The following is a 20689-nucleotide window of genomic DNA, read 5'->3' on the forward strand; positions in this document are numbered from 1 at the left end:
ACTCCAGGAGAGAAACATGCCCATGGAGAGACTTTCAACCCAAGAAACACCCAAGGGAGACAGACATTCTCACTAAGATATATTCCTAACGCAGAACCCTCCCCCCTCCTCGCAGCGACCCCCTCAGGGAGACACATTCCCATGGATGGACAGTCTCCACGGGGACGCCCTCTCCAATCAGGAACTCTCCCCTCACCCTGAAAATCATTCCTAAGACAGATGGTCTCTGAGAGGTGACGCTGCCTCTCAGAAGCCCCCTGCTGCCCCCAAGAAGAGACATTTCCGCAGAGAAAAATCCCCACGGGTGAACGTGGGGAGCCTAGTGAAGACACCCCCAACGGAAGACCTCCTAAAAGCCATATTCTTTGTGGGAAATTGCCCCCACCCACGAGACCTCCACATCCCGAGAAGGTACATTCTTACAGAGTGACATTTACATTGAGGACACCCATCCTCGCGGGAGATGCTCCCAAAGAAAAACATTTTGCATGCCTATAAGCCCCCCTTCCCAACCAGAGCCTCTTCAGGGAGTCCTGCAGCCCCTCTAACGACCCCCTCCCTCACCGTCAGGATTAAGTAGCCAGGCCAGGCTGCGCTATATTTATAGGGGCGATTAGCTGGTAGTTGGGGAGGGGGGCAGCTGAAGCGATTTTCACACACACACACACACACACACACACACACACACCACACCCGTAGTGTTCCTACAGCTGAGACCAAGCCGACTATGCTTCCCAGAGTTGGTGCGGAAAGCGTCGGTGACCTCCCCACTCCAAGTCTAGGCTTTGGGGGGGTAGGGTGGGAAAGGGGCTTCCCAAGGGTCCTGGCCCATAATTGGCCAGGAAGGCCCTGGAGGGCGCGGTCACTGAAGGAAGCGACCCCTGCCGGCCAATGAGGGCGACGGCAAGGCAAGGTCTAGGTCCAGGTGTTCCCCAGACGCTTGTTTCCTCATCTCTGTGCCTTTGCCCGAGTTATTTCAATGTTTTTCTGTTTGTCGGCATGTTTGTTTGCCATGTTGCTGAGTCTGTTTCTCAAACTTCTCTGTCGAAGACCCAGACTCCGCTTTTGTCACCCCTTCTAAGGCTGGTTTCGTGGGAGCTCTCCGTGGTGCTGATCTCATGCGCTCCTGTCCACGGTGCTGAATTCCGAGGGCAGCGTTGGGAGCTGAGGTCAGGGGAGGGAAAGGATTGGCGAAAGGCATAGCCCAAAGCCTGGACATATCTGACACACGAGCACCCTGGCCTACCCAAAAATGGACAAGGGGAAGGTGAGATCCACTATATCTTGATTTCTGAAGCCTATAGGACATTAGTGGGTGCCCATTAGGGGCCAGGAGACAGCACCTCCTAAATGGCTCATTTACTCAACACGTACTGAGCACGCACTATGTGCACAGTGGTGTTTTGAGATCTGAGCGTCCCATAGTGAAAGAGACAGACAAAAACTCTGCATTAGCCTGATAAGACAGGGAGATTTGTGGTAGTGGTCATTGCTCACAAAAACACATGCACACACTACAAGCACAGGCACACACACACGCTACACATATATACACGAACACGAACATACCAACACATGCTCAGGAAACAGACTCACATACACATAGTCACACACTCTGCAAATATGTACTTGTCAAAAATACACACACATACAAACACATTCTCCGCAAACACAGACTCACACACAAACACATACACATTGCAAATATGCACTTAGCAAACACAGACACACTGAATCCTTTACCAACACATTAACACAGAATGCAAACACAAAATCAGCAAATACACACACAAACACATATACACATCAACTCACACTCTGCAAAGACACACGTATGCAAACACAGTAGTGTTAGAAAACACAGATATACACACACGCAGCGAATACAGACATACAGACAACATGTACAAACACTCAACAAACACAAGCACACACACATCATACCAAAACCAATCTCAGCTCAGCTACACACAAACTCTCCTCCAGCACACAGACACAGTATCCTCCCGACACAACACATGAACACACATAAACACACTCACATATCCACTGCAGGACTGTTCCTCTCACCGACTCTCCCACTATAATGTCAGCTCTGTGAGGCTGAGATATTCATTTCTTGGTCACTACTTCATCCCCAGGACCTGGCACACAACAGCTGCTCAACAAACATTTGTTGAATGGATGGATGAATTGAGGGAATGTTTGTAAGAAACTTGCATTCACAGAAACTGCAGAGAAACACACACATACGTTTCAGATGCAGACACATACTCTCTCCACACATATAAACACCCCTTTGTGTTCACTAATGGTCAACATTCATGGCCAAAAACTTTTATCCACTGACTTATCCACAACATTGTCACAGGACAGCCATCCTAATCCTGCTTCCCTGTCCTTCACATTTATTATATCTGACTCAATTGGACACACTTGGCTTGAGATACATACAGGCCTCCTTAGCCAGATTTTGCACATACACATACACACACACACACACAAACACACACACAAAACCACTCAACCAAGACTCACACATACCATACCCTCACCCAACAAACACACATGCTTTACACACACACAGCCATACAAACACACTCTCATCCAACACATATACACACAGATTGAGTTTAAGCCACAATCTCAACATAATGCTCAGTGCAAGGATATATACACAGCAGCCCAGGGCCACCGGCCTTTGGTCAGCTGGGGCAGGGGGTGGGGCCATGGGAAACTCCTCCTCTGCGTCAGACCACACCCCCTCTGGCTGTCACTCTTTCTTGCACTTGACCGGGAGGTGTCTCAGCAGCGCTCTAGACCTCAGTTCACTTAACAGGTGAGGGGTAGCCCAAGAGGGCAGGGGAGGGGAGGGAACTGTCTTGTCCCTACAGACCCTCAGCTTCCCCTACCCTGGGGCTTTAGGATTCCAGCAGCAAAACTCGAGTCCTGCCACAGCCAAGCTTGGCTCCAAAGGGCCAGCCATAGTGGAAGCCCCTAAGCCGATTGTGGGCCGAGAGAAGGTGACCATGAAAGAGGCCAGCAGGGATCAAGAGGGAGGGAGGAGACTGGGCAAAAGAGCAGGAGGAACTGCTGGACAGAGGATGGAGATTGAAAGAGCTGGGGTGTCCCTTTAGTTCTGAAGACAGCGGGAGTCACCTGAGGGTTGACAGGGTGGGAGATCCTGCTGGGTGTGAGGGGGAGGGGAACTGTGGTCAAACCAGAGGGTGGGACGCATTGGGCCTAAAGGGATGGAGGGGACATGAGTCTGGTGGGGGAGAAGGGGCTCCTGGGTCAGAGGCACGACTTGGTGGCCCCCTGGGATTTGGAGGTCCTTGGTCATTGCCTCCTCATCAACTGCTCATTCTCTGTTCTGCCTTGCACTGTCTCCTGAGTAGGCATCAGGAGAGTGCCACCCTGAGCTTCCAGAAAGGGACAACCAAACCTTACCCTATACCCCAGCTTACTCTTATCTCAGGTGGACATGGCCTGCAGGGGCCACACTCGACCCAGGGGCCTGCCCTGGGCCCTAAGACTGACCCTGGTGTGGATCCTGCTGGGGTCCTGTGGAGGGAGCCGCCCACTCCCAGCTCTGTCCCGGAGACACCATAGGCTGGCGACCGATTTCGGCACAGTCCAGCTGCACCTTGCGGGTGAGCACTCCAGACCCTGCCTAACTTCCAACGCCCAGGAAATCCCACATCACCACAGCAATATCAGATTTTCCTTCTGAGAGGGGCTTAGGATGAAGCACGGGTTGGGGGAGGTGGGCAGTCGGGGCTAGTGCTGAAGAATAGTAGTTAAAGTGCACAGATTCTGGACTCAGACTGCCTGGGTTCAAATCCCAGCTGTCCCACCTCATAATTGTGTGACTCTGAGCAAGTCACTTAATCTCTCTGGGCTTCATGTAGACCATGAAAAAGGGAGAGAAATAATAGACCTACGTCATAGTGTTGTGAAGGTGTGTATGTAAGCATATGAAAACGTGTACCACTATCAGGGACGTAATGAACGATAAGCTGATTATGATAAGCCATCATTTTTATTATTACTAGAAATTGCATTTGGATCCCAAGAGAAGTGTCTTTATTTAAGTTTTATGTTTGAGGGGCCCTGGCATAACTGGGGTCTCCCCTGTTCAAGGGGCCCCCAGGCCTTAGTTCCCCAATCCTACCTGAGGATCTAAGACCCCACCTCACAGGAGTAACCTTCTCCATGGTCCTGTTGTCCTTCAGAGATGGACACGCCAGAGGCATCGGACCCTGGGGCGGTCCCAGAACGCTGTGGGGAGCCGAGCCCTGGGTGAGTACAGTACCCGCCAGCGTTTCGTTGTGTGTTTTGCTTCAGTTGGCCCTGCCACATCCTGACCCAAACGAGCCTGTCTTTCCCGCTGTTCAGGTGCGAATCCTTCCTGGGACATCTCCAAGCTGCCCTCCAGAGTCGCTTCCGCCTGCTGCTACTGGGGATACGCCAGGCGCAGCCGCTCTGTTCTGAGCTCTGCGATGTCTGGTAGGGGAGGTGGGGCATGAGGGGCGTGTCCTATGGTTTGGGCGGGACCAAAGGAGGGATCTGCAGCTTGTGTTTGAAGGGGTGTGGCCTGCCTCCAATAAGGCCAAGGTCTAAAAACGAGTTTAGAGGCCAGGTAAAAAGGGACGGGGGCCTGTAGAGGACCCGGCTTTTAAGGTTGGCAGGACGGAGGCGTGGCCTTCCACGTATCTGGGGTTTTTTAAGGGGCGGGACCTCTTGCTAGAAAAGAGAGCTGAAAAGATTGGGGAACGTAAGAGGCTGGCCCGAAATACATGGTATGAAGTCTGCAGGGATGAGGTCAATTGTGACAGAGCCCCGGGTATGTGTGGAGAATATAGGGTAGGGTGAAATCTGGAGGACAGCGTCTGCTGGGGCGTGGTCCTAAGAGGCGGGGCCTGGGTCTGGGGCCGGGACATACACTGAGTGAAGCCTTGGAGGGCAGGATCCCAACAGAACGCGATTGCCCACCTTCTCTCCACACACCATCCGTAGGTTTGCCACCTGCGAAAGCGATATTACCTGCGGCCCAACTTGGCTTCCATTCCCAGAAAAGAGGGGCTGTGAGCCTGGCTGCGCTACCTATGAGCAGGTGAGCTTGAGACAGAGAGCGCGGGTGAGAGACTGGGACCTCCCCTTACTATGTCCTGTCTTAACCCGCCTAGGGCCCGGAGTCCGGACTGGCACTCCCAAGGCTCCTGTTCCCACGCTTCCCCCTTCCGCAGCACAATCTCCATAGTGGGATACGCCCGTATGCTCCCTAGGGACCATTGAGTCTGGATTTGGCCTCCCCAAGGGACCGTCTCTGCTCTAGGCCCATCCACAGTTCCCCCTGGAAGACTCAGAAGCCCGAATTACCTTCTCTAAAGCCCCAATCTTAATTTGACCCTCCCCCACCCCGGCCCTGGGGCCCAGGAAGGATAACTCGCCCTCCCCTGTACTCCGCTCCTGCCATGGCCCTGCTCCCACACTCCCGGGAGGACCCAAAGCGGGTAACTGCCCGCACCTAGGCCGCGCCTCTGCCCTGGCCCCTACTTGCAAAGAAACTCGGGGACTCTAGGTTGCCAGGGCCACGCCCCTGAATTGCCTGGACTCCGCCCACTCGGGCCCTAACTCCACCCCTTTCCCCAGACCTTTGCCGATGGGGCAGACCTTTGCCGCTCAGTCCTGGGCTACGTGCTGCCGGTAGCAGCTCCTGGCGCGGATCACTGCCTCAACATTTCCATCTCGGTACTGCCGGGTCGCAGACACGAACGGAGGGCCCGGGAAATCAGTTTCCCGCGGTCCCGCCGCTCCCGCACCTGGATCCTGGATGCTGCGGGCAGCGGGAGTGGTAGTGGAAGCGGCAGCGGCCCCTAGGGGGCGCTGGGCCTTGGATGGAAGATGCGTCCCTTCCCCCCACCCGGCCCAAGACACCCAGAGCGCCACCCCTCTCCCTCTCCGCTTTCTAGCTTCCAAAGTCCTGTCCCTCCTTCTGGAGTCCCAGAGACTAGCCCTTCTCCAGGTTATTAGAGAAATAGCCCAACTCTAGCTCATTTTCCCCTCTTCCCCCACTGAATAAAGTTGCCAGCTCGAAAGCACTGTGATGTGGCTGCTTCTTGGGAAAACAGGCGGGAAGGATAGCTGCCAGAAATGTCACTGCAGAGGCCTCAGGTCCGAGAATTAATAAGTGATTCACACTAACATGTAAATGACAGCCTATATTGTGAGCAATTTCATAACTTGGAATATCCAGGTGTCAGAAACAGAAAGGGGTCCAGAAGAGGGGCTGGCAAGGGCAAGAGGTATGCTCCCCAAGTGTGTGCCACGAGGCCCAAGAAGCTCCTTGACTTGTACAGACCTCAAGACAAGCTTCATGGCCCTCCCTGCTAAGCAGACCCAACAGTGGCTGGCATAACACCCCCTTCCTTCTTCCTCCCTTTCTTCCAAATCCCAGTCCTCGACCTCACATGACTTGACTCATTTAAAATCTGGGATGTAAGCATTACTCCTAATCCTCCTCCTCCTCCTATACACAGGCCCTATGACAGCCTCAGTTTCCTCACCAGTAAAGCAGGGGCAGTGTGACTTTTAGTTCTGTCCAATAGGACACGACTGACGGATGCCTCCTGTTCTGAGTTAGGTAGATCAGGCCCATTCTCTGCCCTCCAGGAAGATGGGATAGAAGAGAAATGCCTCACTGGGAGAGTAGCAGGCCTCTTTCAGAAGCAAGAGAAACTCAGTTCAAAGTATCTTTAGCCAACAGTGATAAGCTTCAGGATTGGCTGTATCTAGGTCCTAAAATGTTAGGAATCTATCTGTATCTTTTTCTTGGCTATACTTTTGGACAGGATCTCCTCACAGTAGCTAAGATAGACCAGTAACTACATGATTCCAGTGGGTCTATTTCTTTCTTTTTTGTAATTTTTAAAAATGTTTATTCATTTGAGAGAGAGAGAGAGAGAGAGAGAGAGAGAGAGAGAGAGAGAGAGCACAAGCAGGAAAGGGGCAGAGAGAGACAGAGACACAGAATCTGAAACAGGCTCCAGGCTCTGAGCTGTCAGCACAGAGCCCGACAGGGGGCTCAAACCCACAAGCTGTGAGATCATGACCTGAGCTGAAGTCAGATGCTTAACCAACGGAGCCATCCAGGCACCTTCCAGTGGCTCTATTTCTATTTCTCTGTAAAACCAGCAAAGTTCCCAGTGCTGGCACTCAATGATCCAGTTTCATTATGAGCCCATCACCAAACCAATCGTGGTGCCCAAAGGTGGCCTGATAATGGGTTACGGGCTTGTGCCTGAAGGCCCAAGGTGGGCTCAGTTCCATCTGAACCGTATGGACTGAGGATGTGGGAGGAGTGGTCCCAAAGGAAAATCAGGTGCTGGAACCAGAAGGGAAAGGAGTGCCGGGCAGGGAATCAAGATATATTGGCCACAGAGACTAAGGGCTATGACCCTGACTCTGTAGTACCTCTACCAGGGTTCACATCCCAGTTCTACCACTTACTCATGCTGTAACTTTGGGAACGTTGCCCAGCCATTCCCTCTCCTAGGGTTGTCGGAAGAACTAAATCAGTTAATGCAAGTTGTTCTGGTTATACAGTGCTGTGTAACAACTCCAAACTTAGTGGTAAAAGGCAACAACAATTGTTATTCTTTCACGGTTCTGGGGCTGGTTCTTGTTCAAGGTATCTAATGCAATTGCAGAAACTGGCTGGGGCTGGGCTCACCTTAAAGGCTTCCTCACTCACATCTGGTGGCTGGCACTGGCTTCTGCCTCGAATCTCTGCTGGGGCTGCCGACCGGCGTCACTACACGTGTCCTCTCCCTGTGGCGTGTCCTCTCCCTGCAGTTTGGGCTTCCTCACGGTATGGCAGCTGGGTTCCAAGGACAAATATTCCAAGGTCAGAGCTGTCTCATCTCTACCAGTGTCACCTCCGCTTTCTATCCACTGAAGTTGTGTTGCCAGGGCCAGCTCATATTCAACAGGAAGCATCTAAACTCCACTTTCTAATGGGAGGGGTATCAAGTATAATACTTAGAAAGTGCCTGGTATGTAATTAACGCTCCACAAATGTAGGCATCGTCCATTATCAGTTGTTAGGTACTGTATTGTGACAAGAATAAGCAGGCATTCAATTCAAGGAAGAAAGCAGATAAGCCTTTGGAGGATCTCCAGGCAGGTGGCCAAGACATAGGGAAGGGCATTTCAAGTAGGGGGCCTGGGGATTTCAGGTTCTGGGAACTCCCAGCTGCTCAGCAAGCCTGGAGCAGAGCATGGGAGGTGGGGTCAGATTACAGAACGCCTTGAACACCAGACAAAGGCCCTTGGACCCAATCATAAGGGATGTGAAAGCCATGGAGGTTTACACAGAGTAAGATCCATCAGACTGACACTCTTGCCTGCCCTTGCAAGCAGGATAGGGAGGAGGCGAGACTGGAGATAAGGGACACCAGTGAGGACCCTGGGACAAGAACCAGAAGGTGGGAAGAGATGGGTGAAGGAGAATCAGAGGAGTCACCCACATGGCTGTCCTAAGGAGAGCAGAATTGTTTGCAATCTTCCAGAAAGGGGTTGTTAACCTCATTTTATTATTTTTGAAAGTTTACTTGGGGGGAGACAGAGTGTGAGCAGAGGAGGGGCAGAGAGAGAGAGAGAGAGAGAGAGAGGGAGAATCCCAAGCAGTCTCCCCACTACCAACACAGAGCCCAATTTGGGGCTCGAACTCATGAACCCTGAGATCATGACCTGAGCCAAAGTCAGAGGCTCAACCGACTGAGCCACCCAGGTGCCCCTAGCACATTACATCTTCAGAGCGCCCACTAGCTTCTGCTTATTGCCAGCTGTGAAGAAGGCAATAGTTTCCTTACCCTGTCCAGCAAATTCCATCAGCAGTCAGATGGACCTACAACTTCAAGATGAACTGTAATTCTAATAATTCTGAGGGGGGGAAAAAAAGTAGATACAAAATTTACAGCATACATTTACATATTTATGTAGAAAAGGACAGGGCAGAATTATAAATGGAATCAGCATGGGTAATGTTTTGCAACTATGATGCTAACCAGAGGCTGAGGCTTGAATAGAGGGCACCCCTAGTGTGGGGAAATCGGGGGGGAGGGCACAGCTCCTCCCCAAGGTCAGCCTTCACTATCCCTGCCCTCCCGCCTTCTCAAAGCAGAGCCTCTCGGTTCCAGGATCTGTACTCAACAGTTCCCACTGCCCGGGGCCCTCTTCACCCTCCTGTTCTGTTCCACCCCTCACCCTTCAGATCTCAGCCAGTCAGCTCCTCAGGCTCTTTGAGCCCCAGAGCAGAGCTGGCGTCCCCCACTGTACACTCCTGAGATCCCCTAGACATCCCTGGGCACTCAGACACCTTTTGTAGCTGGGTCAACGCTGCCTTCCTGGTGCCCAGCACGGGACCGACACAGAGTGGATACTCTGTTATGGGCTGACTTGTATCCCATCCCCCCAAATGCATATGTTGAAGTCCCAACTCCAGGACCTTAGAATGTGACTATATTTGGAGATAGGGTCTTTAAAGAGGTAATTAAGGTAAACTAAGGTCCTATGGATGGGCCATAATCCAATGACTGGAGTCCTTAAAAAAAGATGAGGACACAGATACGCACAGAGGGAAGGTCGTGAGACACAGGGAGAAGACAGCCATCAACAAACCAAGGAGAGCAGCCTCAGGAGAAATCAACCCTGCCAACAACACCTTCCTCTTGGACTTCTAACCTCCAGAACCGTGAGACAATGTTTCTGTTGTTTCAGGTACCAAGTCTTGGTACTTTGCTATGTAGCCCTAGCTGTCTACATGCTCCATACATAGTATTCCCACAATGCCCTGGGCTCCTGCTATCAGAACAGGTATTACAAGGTGAAGAGCCATCCCTTTTCTTCTTTCCATTAAATTGCTACTGCTCAAGTCAAGGAGGGGTCACAGGGAAGGGAATGGGGGAGGGGGGGACACCAGGTCTCTCCCTACCCCCAGGAATCAGCTTTTGATGCTTTCCCCAGATATTCCATTCCCCCTGGTACTCCCCCTGCCTTGGGCATAGACGTGTCCCACTTTCAGCCAGGAAGTGACAGGGCAGCTGCTTGGGGAGACCTTTGGAGGTTGGGATGTGATGTCTGGAACTGTGGCAGCCATAGTGGGATGATGAGAGGCAAAAAAACACCAAAGATGCAAAAGAGAAGATGAATTTAAAAAATGGCGTCCTGGGTGTCGTTGAGCCACCCAACTTCCAAACTTCTCCTGGGGTGAGACAAACCTGTCCTGCTGCTGCTGAGGCTCTGGAGGAAACAAGTTGGGGGGGGGGGGGGGAATGCTACGGAGTACAAGTCTTCACAGAGAGAAGTTTGGAAATCTCTCTCCAAGTTACAAACGGCATAGATCCTCTAACCCACGCAGCAAGCCCACCTCTGGGAATCTGTCCTACAGACAAATTGCATTAAAATGATGGCACATCCTGGTCATCCTCTGCCATACATGCTTAACGGCAAGCTGGGTGACAACTCATCTCTTTTTTTTTTTTTCAACGTTTTATTTATTTTTGGGACAGAGAGAGACAGAGCATGAACGGGGGAGGGGCAGAGAGAGAGGGAGACACAGAATCGGAAACAGGCTCCAGGCTCTGAGCCATCAGCCCAGAGCCTGACGCGGGGCTCGAACTCACGGACCGCGAGATCGTGACCTGGCCGAAGTCGGACGCTTAACCGACTGCGCCACCCAGGCGCCCCACAACTCATCTCTTAAAAGCATTAAATAGGGGCGCCTGGGTGGCTCAGTCTGCTCTGGTCGTGAACTCGCATTTTGTGAGTTCGAACCCCACGTCGGGCTCTGTGCCGACAGCTCGGAGCCTGGAGCCTGCTTCGGATTCTGTGTCTCCCTCTCTCTCTGCCCCTCACCTGCTCGCACTCCATCTCTCTCTCTCAGAAATAAAGGCTAAAAGAAAAAAAAAAGCATTAAATAAACTACAGGACAGTCACACTGAGGACTCTTAGCTATAAAGGGAATGAGGAAGGTCTTTAGACACTCACTTTGGAATTACCTCCAAGATGTAGCGAAGAATGGTGAATATGTAGGGTATAGTTTCCATTTGTAAAAACAAAACCTCAAGAAAGTATCTGCACATATATTTGTAACATGCCAGGCTAACTTCAGAAGGACCTAAAAGGTAGCCGCTAGGATGTAAATGTCTATGTGTACCCCCCGCCTCCACCCCAAACTCATGTTGGTATCCTAATTCCCACAGATAATGGTATTAAGAGGTGGGGCTTTCAGGAGGTGATTAGGTCAAGAATGGGATTAGTGCGCTTATAAAAGGGACTCCACAGGTTCCTTGACCCTTGCACCACGTGAGGACACAGAAGTTGGCGGTCTACCCCCTGGGGAAAGAGTCCCCCCGAGGACCTGACCATGCAGGCCCCGTGATCTTGGACTTCCAGCCTCTAGAACCGCAATTAATGTCTGTTATTTGTAAACCGCCTAGTCTGCGGTGTTTTGTTACAGTGGCCCCAAAAGACTAGGACAACGTGGTAAGCCCACCAGTGAGCTGGCTGCAGGTATGAGCGAGGCTTCTCAATGTGCTTTTTTAAAAAAAGTTTATTTGAGGGGCGCCTGGGTGGCTCAGTCGGCGCCTGAGCGGCCGACTTCGGCTCAGGTCATGATCTCGCATTCCGTGAGTTCAAGCCCCGCGTCGGGCTCTGTGCTGACCGCTCAGAGCCTGGAGCCTGTTTCAGATTCTGTGTCTCCCTCTCTCTGACCCTCCCCTGTTCATGCTCTGTCTCTCCCTGTCTCAAAAATAAATAAAACGTTAAAAAAAAAAATTAAAAAAAAAAAAAAGTTTATTTGAGAGACCATGTGCGAGCAGGGGAGGGGCAGAGAGAGAGAGAGAGAGACAGAGAGGGAGGGAGAAACCTCAAGCAGGCTCTGTGCTGTCAGGGCAGAGCCCCATGTGCCCCTCAACGTGCTCTTTCCTAATTCTGCATCCTACACGTACATCACGCATTTGAAAACTCAAATCAAACGGGGGCACCTGGGTGGCTCAGTTGGTTGAACATCCCACTCTTGATTTCGGCTCAGGTCATGATCTCAGTCTTGAGATTGAGCTCCGTGGTGGAGCATGGGGCCTGCTGGGGAATCTCTCTCTCTGCTCCTTCCCGCGTGCGAGCTCTTGCTGTCTCTCAAAATAAATAAATAAATCAACTTAAAAAAGAAATTAAAACAACAACAAAAAAATCAAATCAATCAGGGTCCATCCTGTGCCAAGCAACTCCGTGCTTGGCTTTCTTTAAAGAACTTGAATCACAGGGGCACCTGGGTGGCTCAGTTCGTTCAGTGTCGGACGTCGGCTCAGGTCATGATCTCACAATTCGTGAGTTTGAGCCCCGCGTCGGGGTCTGTGCTGACAGCTCGGAGCCTGGAGCCTGCTTCGGATTCTGTGTCTGCCCCTCCTCTGCCCCTCCCCTGCTCGCGCTCTGTCTCTCTCAAATAAATAAATGTTGAAAAAAATAATTAAAAAAGAAATACAAATAAATTTAAAAAAAAACTCTAGAAAATTCTAAGATGCTTAAAATTTAACATACTTTAAAAGACCTAATGGCCAAGGGGCGCCTGGGTGGCTCAGTCCGTTAAGCACCCGACTTGGGCTCAGGTCATGATCTTGCAGTCGGTGAGTTCGAGCCCCCGTCGGGCTCTGTGCTGACAGCTCTGAGCCTGGAGCCTCCTTCGGATTCTGTATCTGCCTCTTCCCTCTGCCCCTCCCCCCTTGTGCTCTGTTTGTTTCTTTCTCTCAAAAATAAATAAACATTAGGGGCACCTAGGTGGCTCAGTTGGTTAAGCGTCTGACTCTTGACTTTGGCTTGGGTCATGATCTCACAGTTTTGAGCCCCACGTCAGGTTCTGTGCTAGCAGAGCAGAGCCTGCTTGGGATCCTCTCTCTCTCTCGGCCACTCTCTCTCGTGCTCTCTCAAAAAATAAATTAAAAAAAAATTAATTAACTAAAAAACAAAACCAAAACAAAACATAAAAAGAACTTTAATCACAAAGCGGGGGCGGGGGGGGGGGGTGGCGAAGGCACAGAAACGAGAACAGGCCGGAGCCTAGAGAATGGTGGCTGACTCCAGACCCCGCTCCTGGAAGTACCGGTGGGGCAGGCGGGGGCGGACTCGGGCGCCTTCGCTGAAGTAGGACGTGATCCTCCCAGGTCCCTCCTGATCCCCTGTCAGTGAGTCCTCCCTGTGGGAGAGGCAACACTGACCACTCTGGGGTGACAGGGGGAGCCCTGGCCTCCCTCCCTCCTTCCTCACAGCACCTCCAGGGCACCCACCACATAACGCCTTCTGCCTCCTTCTCCAGGATGCTCTGGGCTGTGCGCCAGCTGAACCGGACAAACTGGGGGAAGCCGAACACGGGCTCCACATGCTTCCTCAGCCAGGCTTTGGTCTTGGGATCTGGAAGACAGGAAGGGGTGGGGCTGGCAGTGCTGATGGGCCCCGACCCCTGACACGATGCCCGAGTTCCTCACGCTGGCATCTCAGGCCTCCCGAGTACCCGAGGCACCTCCGCTGTTTGAGGCCGTTCCTGCCTCGGAACCTTTGCACAGGCAGCACCCAGACTCATCACCTGCCGACAGGTGCTCAAGGCACAAGTTTAGGGAGACTGCCTCTGAGACATGTCTTCGCCCACTCAAGGACAAGAGTCATTAAACCAGCATCTGCAGACCAGGGGGTCAATGCTCATCATCCCCAAGTAACTATGAGCTCCGTGGGGACAGAGAGGTCTTCCTTTGTCTTGTTCATGGCTATATCCCCAGGGCCCAGACCTGCATGGCGCATACAGGAAGGACTCAGTAAGCACCCATCTGCCCATGCTTCCCCGGGCCTCAGAAGGACAAGAGGGTTCCCTGAACCCAGTCACTCGCCCTTTAAATCCACTCACGGTGAGGGGTGGGCACACATTCATCTACCACACAGACAACGCCTCATAACTGGGAGGAAAGAGTAGGTTTACACGGGGGCTATTGGACATCAGCTGACATCCCTCCCCCCTGCCCCCTTTCCGCTTAACAAACAGAGACGCCCGCCAAGGGTGTGAGGCCCTCACTGGGGCTCCAGAGAGAAAGTAGGGATGGAGGGAGAAGGGAGGAGAACGCCTGCCCACAAGACTCCGGCTCTGCCTCACGCTGGCCATAAGCAAGCGGCCCTCCTGTCTGAGAAGGCCGAAGTGCGCTCCAGCCTGCCTCGTTGGGGCTGTCGCCAATGTCGCCATCTCAAGGCGGCTCCAGGCTGCTCACCATTGGGGTAACCGGACCCATAATCGGCGTCCAGGCCCTGTAGTTTTTCCACAAAGTGCCAATTCTTCACAGCCTGGTCACGGGCCACCTGTGGGGAAGACAAAACATCGGGCTCTCCCTCCCCTGGAGCAGGCACACCTGCCCCCTTGCCCCAGGAGATGCCAGAGGCTGGCTACGGCCAGCAGGCGCCTGACCTTGGCACAGATACTGGCGGCGCTGACCACAGGGTACAGGGCATCCGCTTTGGCCTTGACTGTCACCTCGATGCCGGGAAAGCGCTTCTGCAGCCGCTCTTGGTAGGTGTCTGGCAGCCCCACGGTGTCCACAAACACCTGCCACGGTGACAGAGATGTATTCGTTCAACAGACATCCGGGGAAACAACCGAGCCGGCCTCGCAGCGTGTGCACTGGATGCTCCCGCTGCCTAGAATACTCGTCTCAGCTCATCCCCAGGCTGTAGCTTTCCCTGAGGCATCTCAGCTCTAAGTCCCCTCCCGGGGCACCTGGCTAGCTCAGTTGGTACAGCAGGCGCCTCTTGATCTTGAGGTCATGAGTTCGAGCCTCACGTTGGGCGCAGAGAGTATTAAATAAGCAAATAATTAACAAGTCCCCTCCGAAAGAGGCTGCCCCTGTTCAGGCTGCATCCATTCTACATTTACTGAGCACCTACTATATGCCACGGCTGCACTAGATGCCAAGAACATGGCAGGAAAACACACCAGATAAAAATCTCTTTCTTCGTGGAGTGGATGCCCTGGCGAGGTCCACAGACAAGAAACAGGATAAACAAGGGCGCCTGGGTAGCTCAGGATTTCAGCTTGGGTCATGATTTTGCAGTTCGTGAGTTCAAGCCCCGCAATGGGCTCTCAGTTGACAATGCAGAGCCTACTTGGGATTCTCTCTCTCCCTCTCTCTCTGCCCCTCCCCCCTGCTCACATTCGTTCGTTTACTCCCTCTCTCTCTCAAAATACATAAGTAAAGTGGAAAAAAAAAAACCAAACAGGAGGGGTGCCTGATTGGCTCAGTCACTAAATGAACATTTGACTTCAGCTCAGATCATGATCTTGAGGTTCGTGGGTTTGAGCCCCATGTCAGCCTCTGTAATGACATCACGGAGCCTGGAGTCTGCTTGTGATTCTATGTCTCCGTGTCTCTCTGCCCCTCCCCCACTCACACTGTCTCTTTCAAAACTGGATAAACATTAAAAAAAATTTTTTTTTTAATTTTTTTTTTTAACGTTTATTTATTTTTGAGACAGAGCATGAACGGGGGAGGGGCAGAGAGAGAGGGAGACACAGAATGGGAAGCAGGCTCCAGGCTCTGGGCCGTCAGCCCAGAGCCCCACGCGGGGCTCGAACTCACGGACCGTGAGATCGTGACCTGAGCTGAAGTCGGACGCTTAACCGACTGAGCCACCCAGGCGCCCCGGAAAAAAAAAAAAAAAATTTTTTTTAAAACAGGATAAATAATAAAGGATAGAAGAGAGTTGGGAGGGATTTTCATTTTATTTTTTATTATTTTATTTTTTTAAACATTTATTCATTTTTGAGACAGAGCGTGAGCAGGGGAGGGGCAGAGAGAGAGGGAGACACAGAATCCCAAGCAGGCTCCAGGCCCTCAGCTGTCAGCACAGAGCTCGATGAGGGGCTGGAACTCACGAACCGTGAGATCATGACGTGAGCCAGAGTTGGACGCTTAACCGGCTGAGCCACCCAGGTGCCCCTATTATTGTCTTTTTTTTTCAAGTAAGCTCTACGTCCAAAGCGGGGCTTCAATTCACAACCCAGAGATCAAGAGTCACGTGCTCTACTGACTGAGCTAGCCAGGAGCCTGGGAACGGGTTATCATTTTAAACAGTGGTAGAAGAGATTTGGGGAAGGTCACTCTGAGGCAGTGACATTTAAATAAAGGCCTGAAGGAGATAAGGGAATGACCATGTGGAGATTCCAGAAAGAGGATTCTAGGCAGAAGGAACAGCTGGTGCAAAGGCCCTGAGGTGGGACCATGCTGAGTATGCTAGACAGCAGCAGGGAGGCCTCAAGGCTGGAGTGGAGAGATGGGGTCAGTGATCTCCATAGCTGCTATTCTCAGAAATCACCTTTATTATTTGCTTACCAGCTGACCATCTGTGTCCCCTGACTTGGCCATGAACCACGGAATGCAGGGCCCTTGTCTATCTGTTCCAGTACTGCACTGTCAGCTCCACATGCCAGTCCTGGACCTTAGCCACCTCTGCAGCAAGGTCTCCCTTGTCACATTCCCTATCTCAAGTGTATTTGCCCTTGTTATTATCTCAAAACAGCCTGTTTTTGTTTTGTTTTGTTTTGTTTTTGGTTTTTTTTGCCTCAGAGTATTGGATACCACACCAACTTAGATTTCCCTCTGGTAATTTAATCTCATTCTCTTCCTCTTGACACTGAGCTTCCCAGGTTTAATTTCTACCGGGATCAAAAAATTAAACGTTGAGATTTACATTTCAAAAGAGGACTATTTGCTGCACTAGGAGCAGATTGTAAAGGATAGGCCTCAAAGTGGGAGGAGGACGGGGCAGGAATCCAGGAGAGGAGGGGCCCTGGGCTAGGACTGAGGCTGTAGGCAGGTGGACAGATACAGATTTGCTCTGGACTCCGAGCCTTCAGAATAAAGAGATACATTAAATGGGGGTGGGGCTGGGGGCTCCTCCATGGTCCTGGGTGAGGACACACGTAGGGTAGGAAAAGGAGTAGGAAGTCAAAGGCAGCAACGAATATTCCTGAGGTCATCCAGATGTCTGACCCTGAATCATCCACTACACTTGTATACCCCCATTTTATCCTGAGGTATTCAAATGTGGGCAACCCAACAGCTCACCTGGGCAACTTTCACACCCTGGTCCAATGCAAACTGTACCAGCCCAGTGGCTGTATCATGCGAGAGGGAATTCAGGTTGTACTTGACCCTGCAGTGGGAGACAGAGCCCAGTCAACCTCAACCTCAATCCAGCTACCAATCCCTTCCAGCCCACCCTGGCCCCTCCCGGATGCCCCTCACCGCCCAAGCATGCTGGTAGAGATGAGGTTTGGAGACAGCACGTCCAATGCCCAGCCCACAAAGTCCCCGTCCTCCTGCATTTTCACAAAGAGCCTGTCTCGCTCGCTCTCCGATAGGGTCTTTGAGTCTGGGAGGAGGATTGGGAGAGAAGGGAAGTGACTGGTTCCCCCAGTTCCTGCTCTCTCCTCCAGTTTGCCCCCGCCCCTCCACACGCCCATGAACCCCCTCCCCAGACTCACACCTCGGGCTCACCTGCCACTTTCAGGGCTTCCAGATCTGCCAGACGAGACAGGGGGCAATAACAGATGGCGTAGACCATGGGGCCTGGGGAAACGGGTGTCCAACCAGTGAGCCGTGAAAACCGTTATCCCTATTCCATCATCACCGCTTTTCCCGGTGCCATCACCACTATTACCCGCCTCCCTGGGTAGGGTCCAATCCCGGCTCCCGTTTCATTGCAACTAGCATTCCCCTTATCACACCCCTCCTCCTGCCCAGCCCGGGGGGCGCACCCAGCACGGGGCCCCGTCCCGCTTCATCGACACCCAGGATGCAGGGCTCCTTGCGGCACACCGCAGGCACAGGCGAGTTCAGGCGACAGCGGCCTGTACTGTCTCTGTCCAGCTCGCTGAGATCCATGCTGCCTGTGCCGCCGCTACAAGCCTCAACAATGAAATCTGCGGGCCCAGGTCTCGGCGCGCGATTTCCGCGGATCCGGAAGCGGCTCTCGCTCCCGACCAATCGGTGCGCAGGACACGCCCCCGGTGCGCCTGCCGCCGTTAACGTTTGCGCAGTGGCCGCCGAAGCGCCTGCCGTGTGGCCTCTTGGGAATTGTAGTTCCCAAGGCCGACCGCCGAACTCTTCGTTTGGGGAACGGGGTGGGCGGGGTCGCTTTCCAAGCTCCGCCCCTGAATCGCTGAAGCCCCGCCCGTCGAGGCTGGTAGTTGGATGGAGAAATAAAGGGGAAATTGATGCGGGTCTCGGAGAATTCCACCCAGTCAGGACCTAGAAGGTCAAATACCACTATTCAGCCAGAATAAAACAGTGTCTACATCACTGGGTCCCTGTCTTGCACAGTCTAAGCCTTTTGGACTAGGTATTCCCACTTCCACTGAGCTCAGGCCTCCAGATTTGAGGTCCCCCAACTCCCTCTCTCTCTCCGTACTTCACCCCGACCCTCTCCCCCCACCCCCTGCTTCCTACCCTCTAATTGGGGCTAAGCCTCTCCTCCCCCCCTCCCCCCCAACTGTGATCCCAAATCTCAACAGACTTCTGCTCAGAGTCTGTGCCTACCAGGCAAGGCCATTCCCCCCAACTCAAGGTTCATGTCCCCCAATTCTCTAATCTCAGCGGGGCTCATGTTCTCGGCCTGGAGGTCCCTGACCTGCAACAGGCTCATACCCCTTCCTCAGGGTCACAGTTCTCCATCTCCGGTTCCCCCTCCCTGCCCCTCACCATCTATCTTTCTTTCTCCCCGGCTATCAGTGGGGCCCAGGGTTCCTGACTCAGCTCTTCCCTCTCCCGCCATCCTCAATCCTCAGCCCTAGGGCCCCCCCTCTCATTCCCACCCCACCACCCCGCCCTTCCTCTCTCCCCGCCCACCCTGGGAACTCTCAACCCCGGACTAGACAGCCCGCCCTGACCCCGCCTCCTCTGCGCCAGTCTCTCACCCGGGTTCAGGGCCTCCAGTCGCAATCGGTCGGTTTGCAGGACATACAGTCACGTTGTCTGCAGGGCCGCACTTGCACCAGATTTTCGCGGTCCATGAACACCGGGCCCGGCGCTGTGCCCACCACCTCGCGGCTGCGCTCTTGCTTGCCCAGGTCACAGAAACAGCGCCACTTTCCCCACGGGCCAAGGATCGAGTCCAACACTTCTAGGGATGGAGGGCCAGGTAGGGGGGAACCTACCCCCCTTGCCTTCCTCTAGGAAGGGAGGAGGATAAAGACACTAACAAATGACATCTTCTGTTTGCTGGGCTCTGCCTCTGTGCCAGGCACCCCACCATAGACTATTTCAGTTTCTCTTCCCCCATTGTTCCCGGGTGGGTAAACTGAGACCTTTAGAAAGCAAGTCACTCTTTGAGCTCATACATCTGGTGTGTGGCCCCGAGGGACTGCAAACTGACACTTCCCGCTTATGCCAGCCTGCCCAGTTGGGAGTGTGATACACCACTGGTGCCCACCACTGATGTTGGGCACCTGACTGACTGAAGCTGACTCCCTCCGGTCTTCACGGAGGTGATACTGGGCCTGTTCAGCAAGCCCTGACCAGGAGGCCTGCCAGGTGGTAAATCAAATGATATAATTGGCATAATGAAGGTACTGACAGCCTGCGGCGATGTGCTAGCTTGTACTACACAAACCATTATTATGACCACTTTTAAAGCAGCTCCAACCTTCTTTGTGCTTATCGGAGGCTCTTTTACAGACTCCTCCCTGTGCCCCTAGGTAACAGGTCTTATCCCAACTCAGCAGCTCACAGACACTCCTAAAACTTCATACCCACCAAGCCTCTGCCAGACAACCCCAGCCTCTTCCTATCCCCCCCCCCCGCCCCCCATCCAGCCTCTTGGTCTTGGCACCTGCTGTTCCCACTCCCTGGCACACTCTTCCCCCTAAATCGTTGCATGTTTTGGCTTTTGCTGGATTCCTGATGCATTGGGTATCTATCTTCTTCGGTGAGGCCTTCTCTGACTTCAGAAGTTTACCGGTTCCCTTCTTTCACTACCTCCACTCTTCCCAGCATTTATCCACGAGTTTATGGATGTGTCTGCTTCGGTATTTATTGCCTACCCACGTCTCCTCTCCCTCTGTAAGCTGCTTTTAAGTCACTCTCTATTTCAGTCTACAGATAGGAAAAACTGAGCCTCAGAGAAAAGTAACCTGCCCAAGAGGGCCGCGCCAGTGCGCAGCTGGGGAGAGATTTGAAGTCCCTGGAGGGGGATCTGTTTGCAGCCAGCTGGCGAAGTGGGACAAAGGGGCTTCTGCGATTACCTTTCTCCTGATGCTGCTGCCGCAGCTGCTCCCAGGTGTCGCCTTCGTCCTGCTCGCCGAAATAATGGTAATGGTACTCGGGGGAGAACTGGGCAGGGGTCGCCAGCAGCAGGAACATCAGAGGCGGCAGCAGTAACTCCGCCGGGCTCCCGGCCATGCCGGACTCCAACCGACCCGGGCGCGCTCCAAGGAGGAGCTCCTCGCGGGCTGTTTAGTGCCCGCACTACCCCCGCCGGCGGTGGCAGTGGTCGGGGCCGGAGGCTCTGAGACGCGTCCCGCTGCCTGCAGGCGCGTGGACCCAGCCGTCTTCTCTCCCCCTCCCCTGCGGTTGCAGTGGACCCGACCGCTCCACTC

At 53.1% G+C, this 20689-nt stretch overlaps 2 protein-coding genes and 1 long non-coding RNA gene across 12 annotated transcripts; 1 reads left to right on the forward strand and 2 right to left on the reverse strand.

The window, feature by feature from the left end:
* Positions 1 to 65: 65 nt before the first annotated feature.
* Positions 66 to 6099, forward strand: RTBDN (retbindin). Of its 2 annotated transcripts, none has more exons than XM_053219820.1 (6): positions 66 to 1267; positions 3463 to 3653; positions 4236 to 4302; positions 4399 to 4509; positions 5020 to 5116; positions 5656 to 6099. In XM_053219820.1, the coding sequence occupies exons 2-6, from the start codon at positions 3485 to 3487 to the stop codon at positions 5881 to 5883; spliced, it is 672 nt and encodes a 223-aa protein (XP_053075795.1). In that variant the 5' UTR covers positions 66 to 1267; positions 3463 to 3484; the 3' UTR covers positions 5884 to 6099. The 2 variants fall into 2 exon arrangements, with proteins under 2 accessions (XP_053075795.1, XP_026906347.1); XM_027050546.2 differs by having other exon boundaries at positions 3479 to 3653.
* On the reverse strand, positions 3969 to 12268 carry LOC128314946 (uncharacterized). Of its 4 annotated transcripts, none has more exons than XR_008297247.1 (4): positions 12051 to 12268; positions 5677 to 7882; positions 4946 to 5028; positions 3969 to 4453 (listed from the first exon to the last, which is right to left on the reverse strand). It is a non-coding gene; the product is annotated as an uncharacterized LOC128314946 (long non-coding RNA). The 4 variants fall into 4 exon arrangements; XR_008297248.1 differs by having other exon boundaries at positions 3969 to 4506; XR_008297245.1 differs by having other exon boundaries at positions 4946 to 7882.
* A 767-nt stretch (positions 12269 to 13035) lies between these two features.
* LOC106986012 (ribonuclease H2 subunit A) lies at positions 13036 to 20671 on the reverse strand. 6 transcript variants are annotated; one of them, XM_053219828.1, is made up of 10 exons: positions 20336 to 20671; positions 19010 to 19215; positions 17852 to 18344; positions 17592 to 17663; positions 17340 to 17466; positions 17160 to 17247; positions 14504 to 14641; positions 14310 to 14397; positions 13344 to 13467; positions 13036 to 13252 (listed from the first exon to the last, which is right to left on the reverse strand). In XM_053219828.1, the coding sequence occupies exons 3-10, from the start codon at positions 17976 to 17978 to the stop codon at positions 13117 to 13119; spliced, it is 900 nt and encodes a 299-aa protein (XP_053075803.1). In that variant the 5' UTR covers positions 17979 to 18344; positions 19010 to 19215; positions 20336 to 20671; the 3' UTR covers positions 13036 to 13116. The 6 variants fall into 6 exon arrangements, with proteins under 6 accessions (XP_053075803.1, XP_026906356.1, XP_053075804.1 ...); XM_027050555.2 differs by having other exon boundaries at positions 19010 to 19264; positions 20336 to 20639; XM_053219829.1 differs by having other exon boundaries at positions 13036 to 13269; positions 19010 to 19264; positions 20336 to 20639.
* Between the last annotated feature and the right edge of the window lie 18 nt (positions 20672 to 20689).

The sequence above is a fragment of the Acinonyx jubatus genome, chromosome A2 (genome assembly GCF_027475565.1).
Source record: "Acinonyx jubatus isolate Ajub_Pintada_27869175 chromosome A2, VMU_Ajub_asm_v1.0, whole genome shotgun sequence".
In the NCBI taxonomy this organism is placed as follows: Eukaryota; Metazoa; Chordata; class Mammalia; order Carnivora; family Felidae; genus Acinonyx; species Acinonyx jubatus.

Bases quoted from the DNA above. Each gene is read 5' to 3' on its own strand.
- LOC106986012 (XM_053219828.1), bottom strand. From the start codon at position 17,978: ATGGATCTCAGCGAGCTGGACAGAGACAGTACAGGCCGCTGTCGCCTG. The intron at 17,467-17,591 runs GTGAGCCCGAGG...TCCTCCTCCCAG, and splicing joins GGAAGCCCTGAAAGTGGCAG to ACTCAAAGACCCTATCGGAG. The intron at 14,642-17,159 runs GTGAGCTGTTGG...TCACCGTGGCAG, and splicing joins AGGGTGTGAAAGTTGCCCAG to GTGTTTGTGGACACCGTGGG.
- RTBDN (XM_027050546.2), top strand. The intron at 4,303-4,398 runs GTGAGTACAGTA...CCCGCTGTTCAG, and splicing joins TGTGGGGAGCCGAGCCCTGG to GTGCGAATCCTTCCTGGGAC. The intron at 4,510-5,019 runs GTAGGGGAGGTG...CACCATCCGTAG, and splicing joins TCTGAGCTCTGCGATGTCTG to GTTTGCCACCTGCGAAAGCG.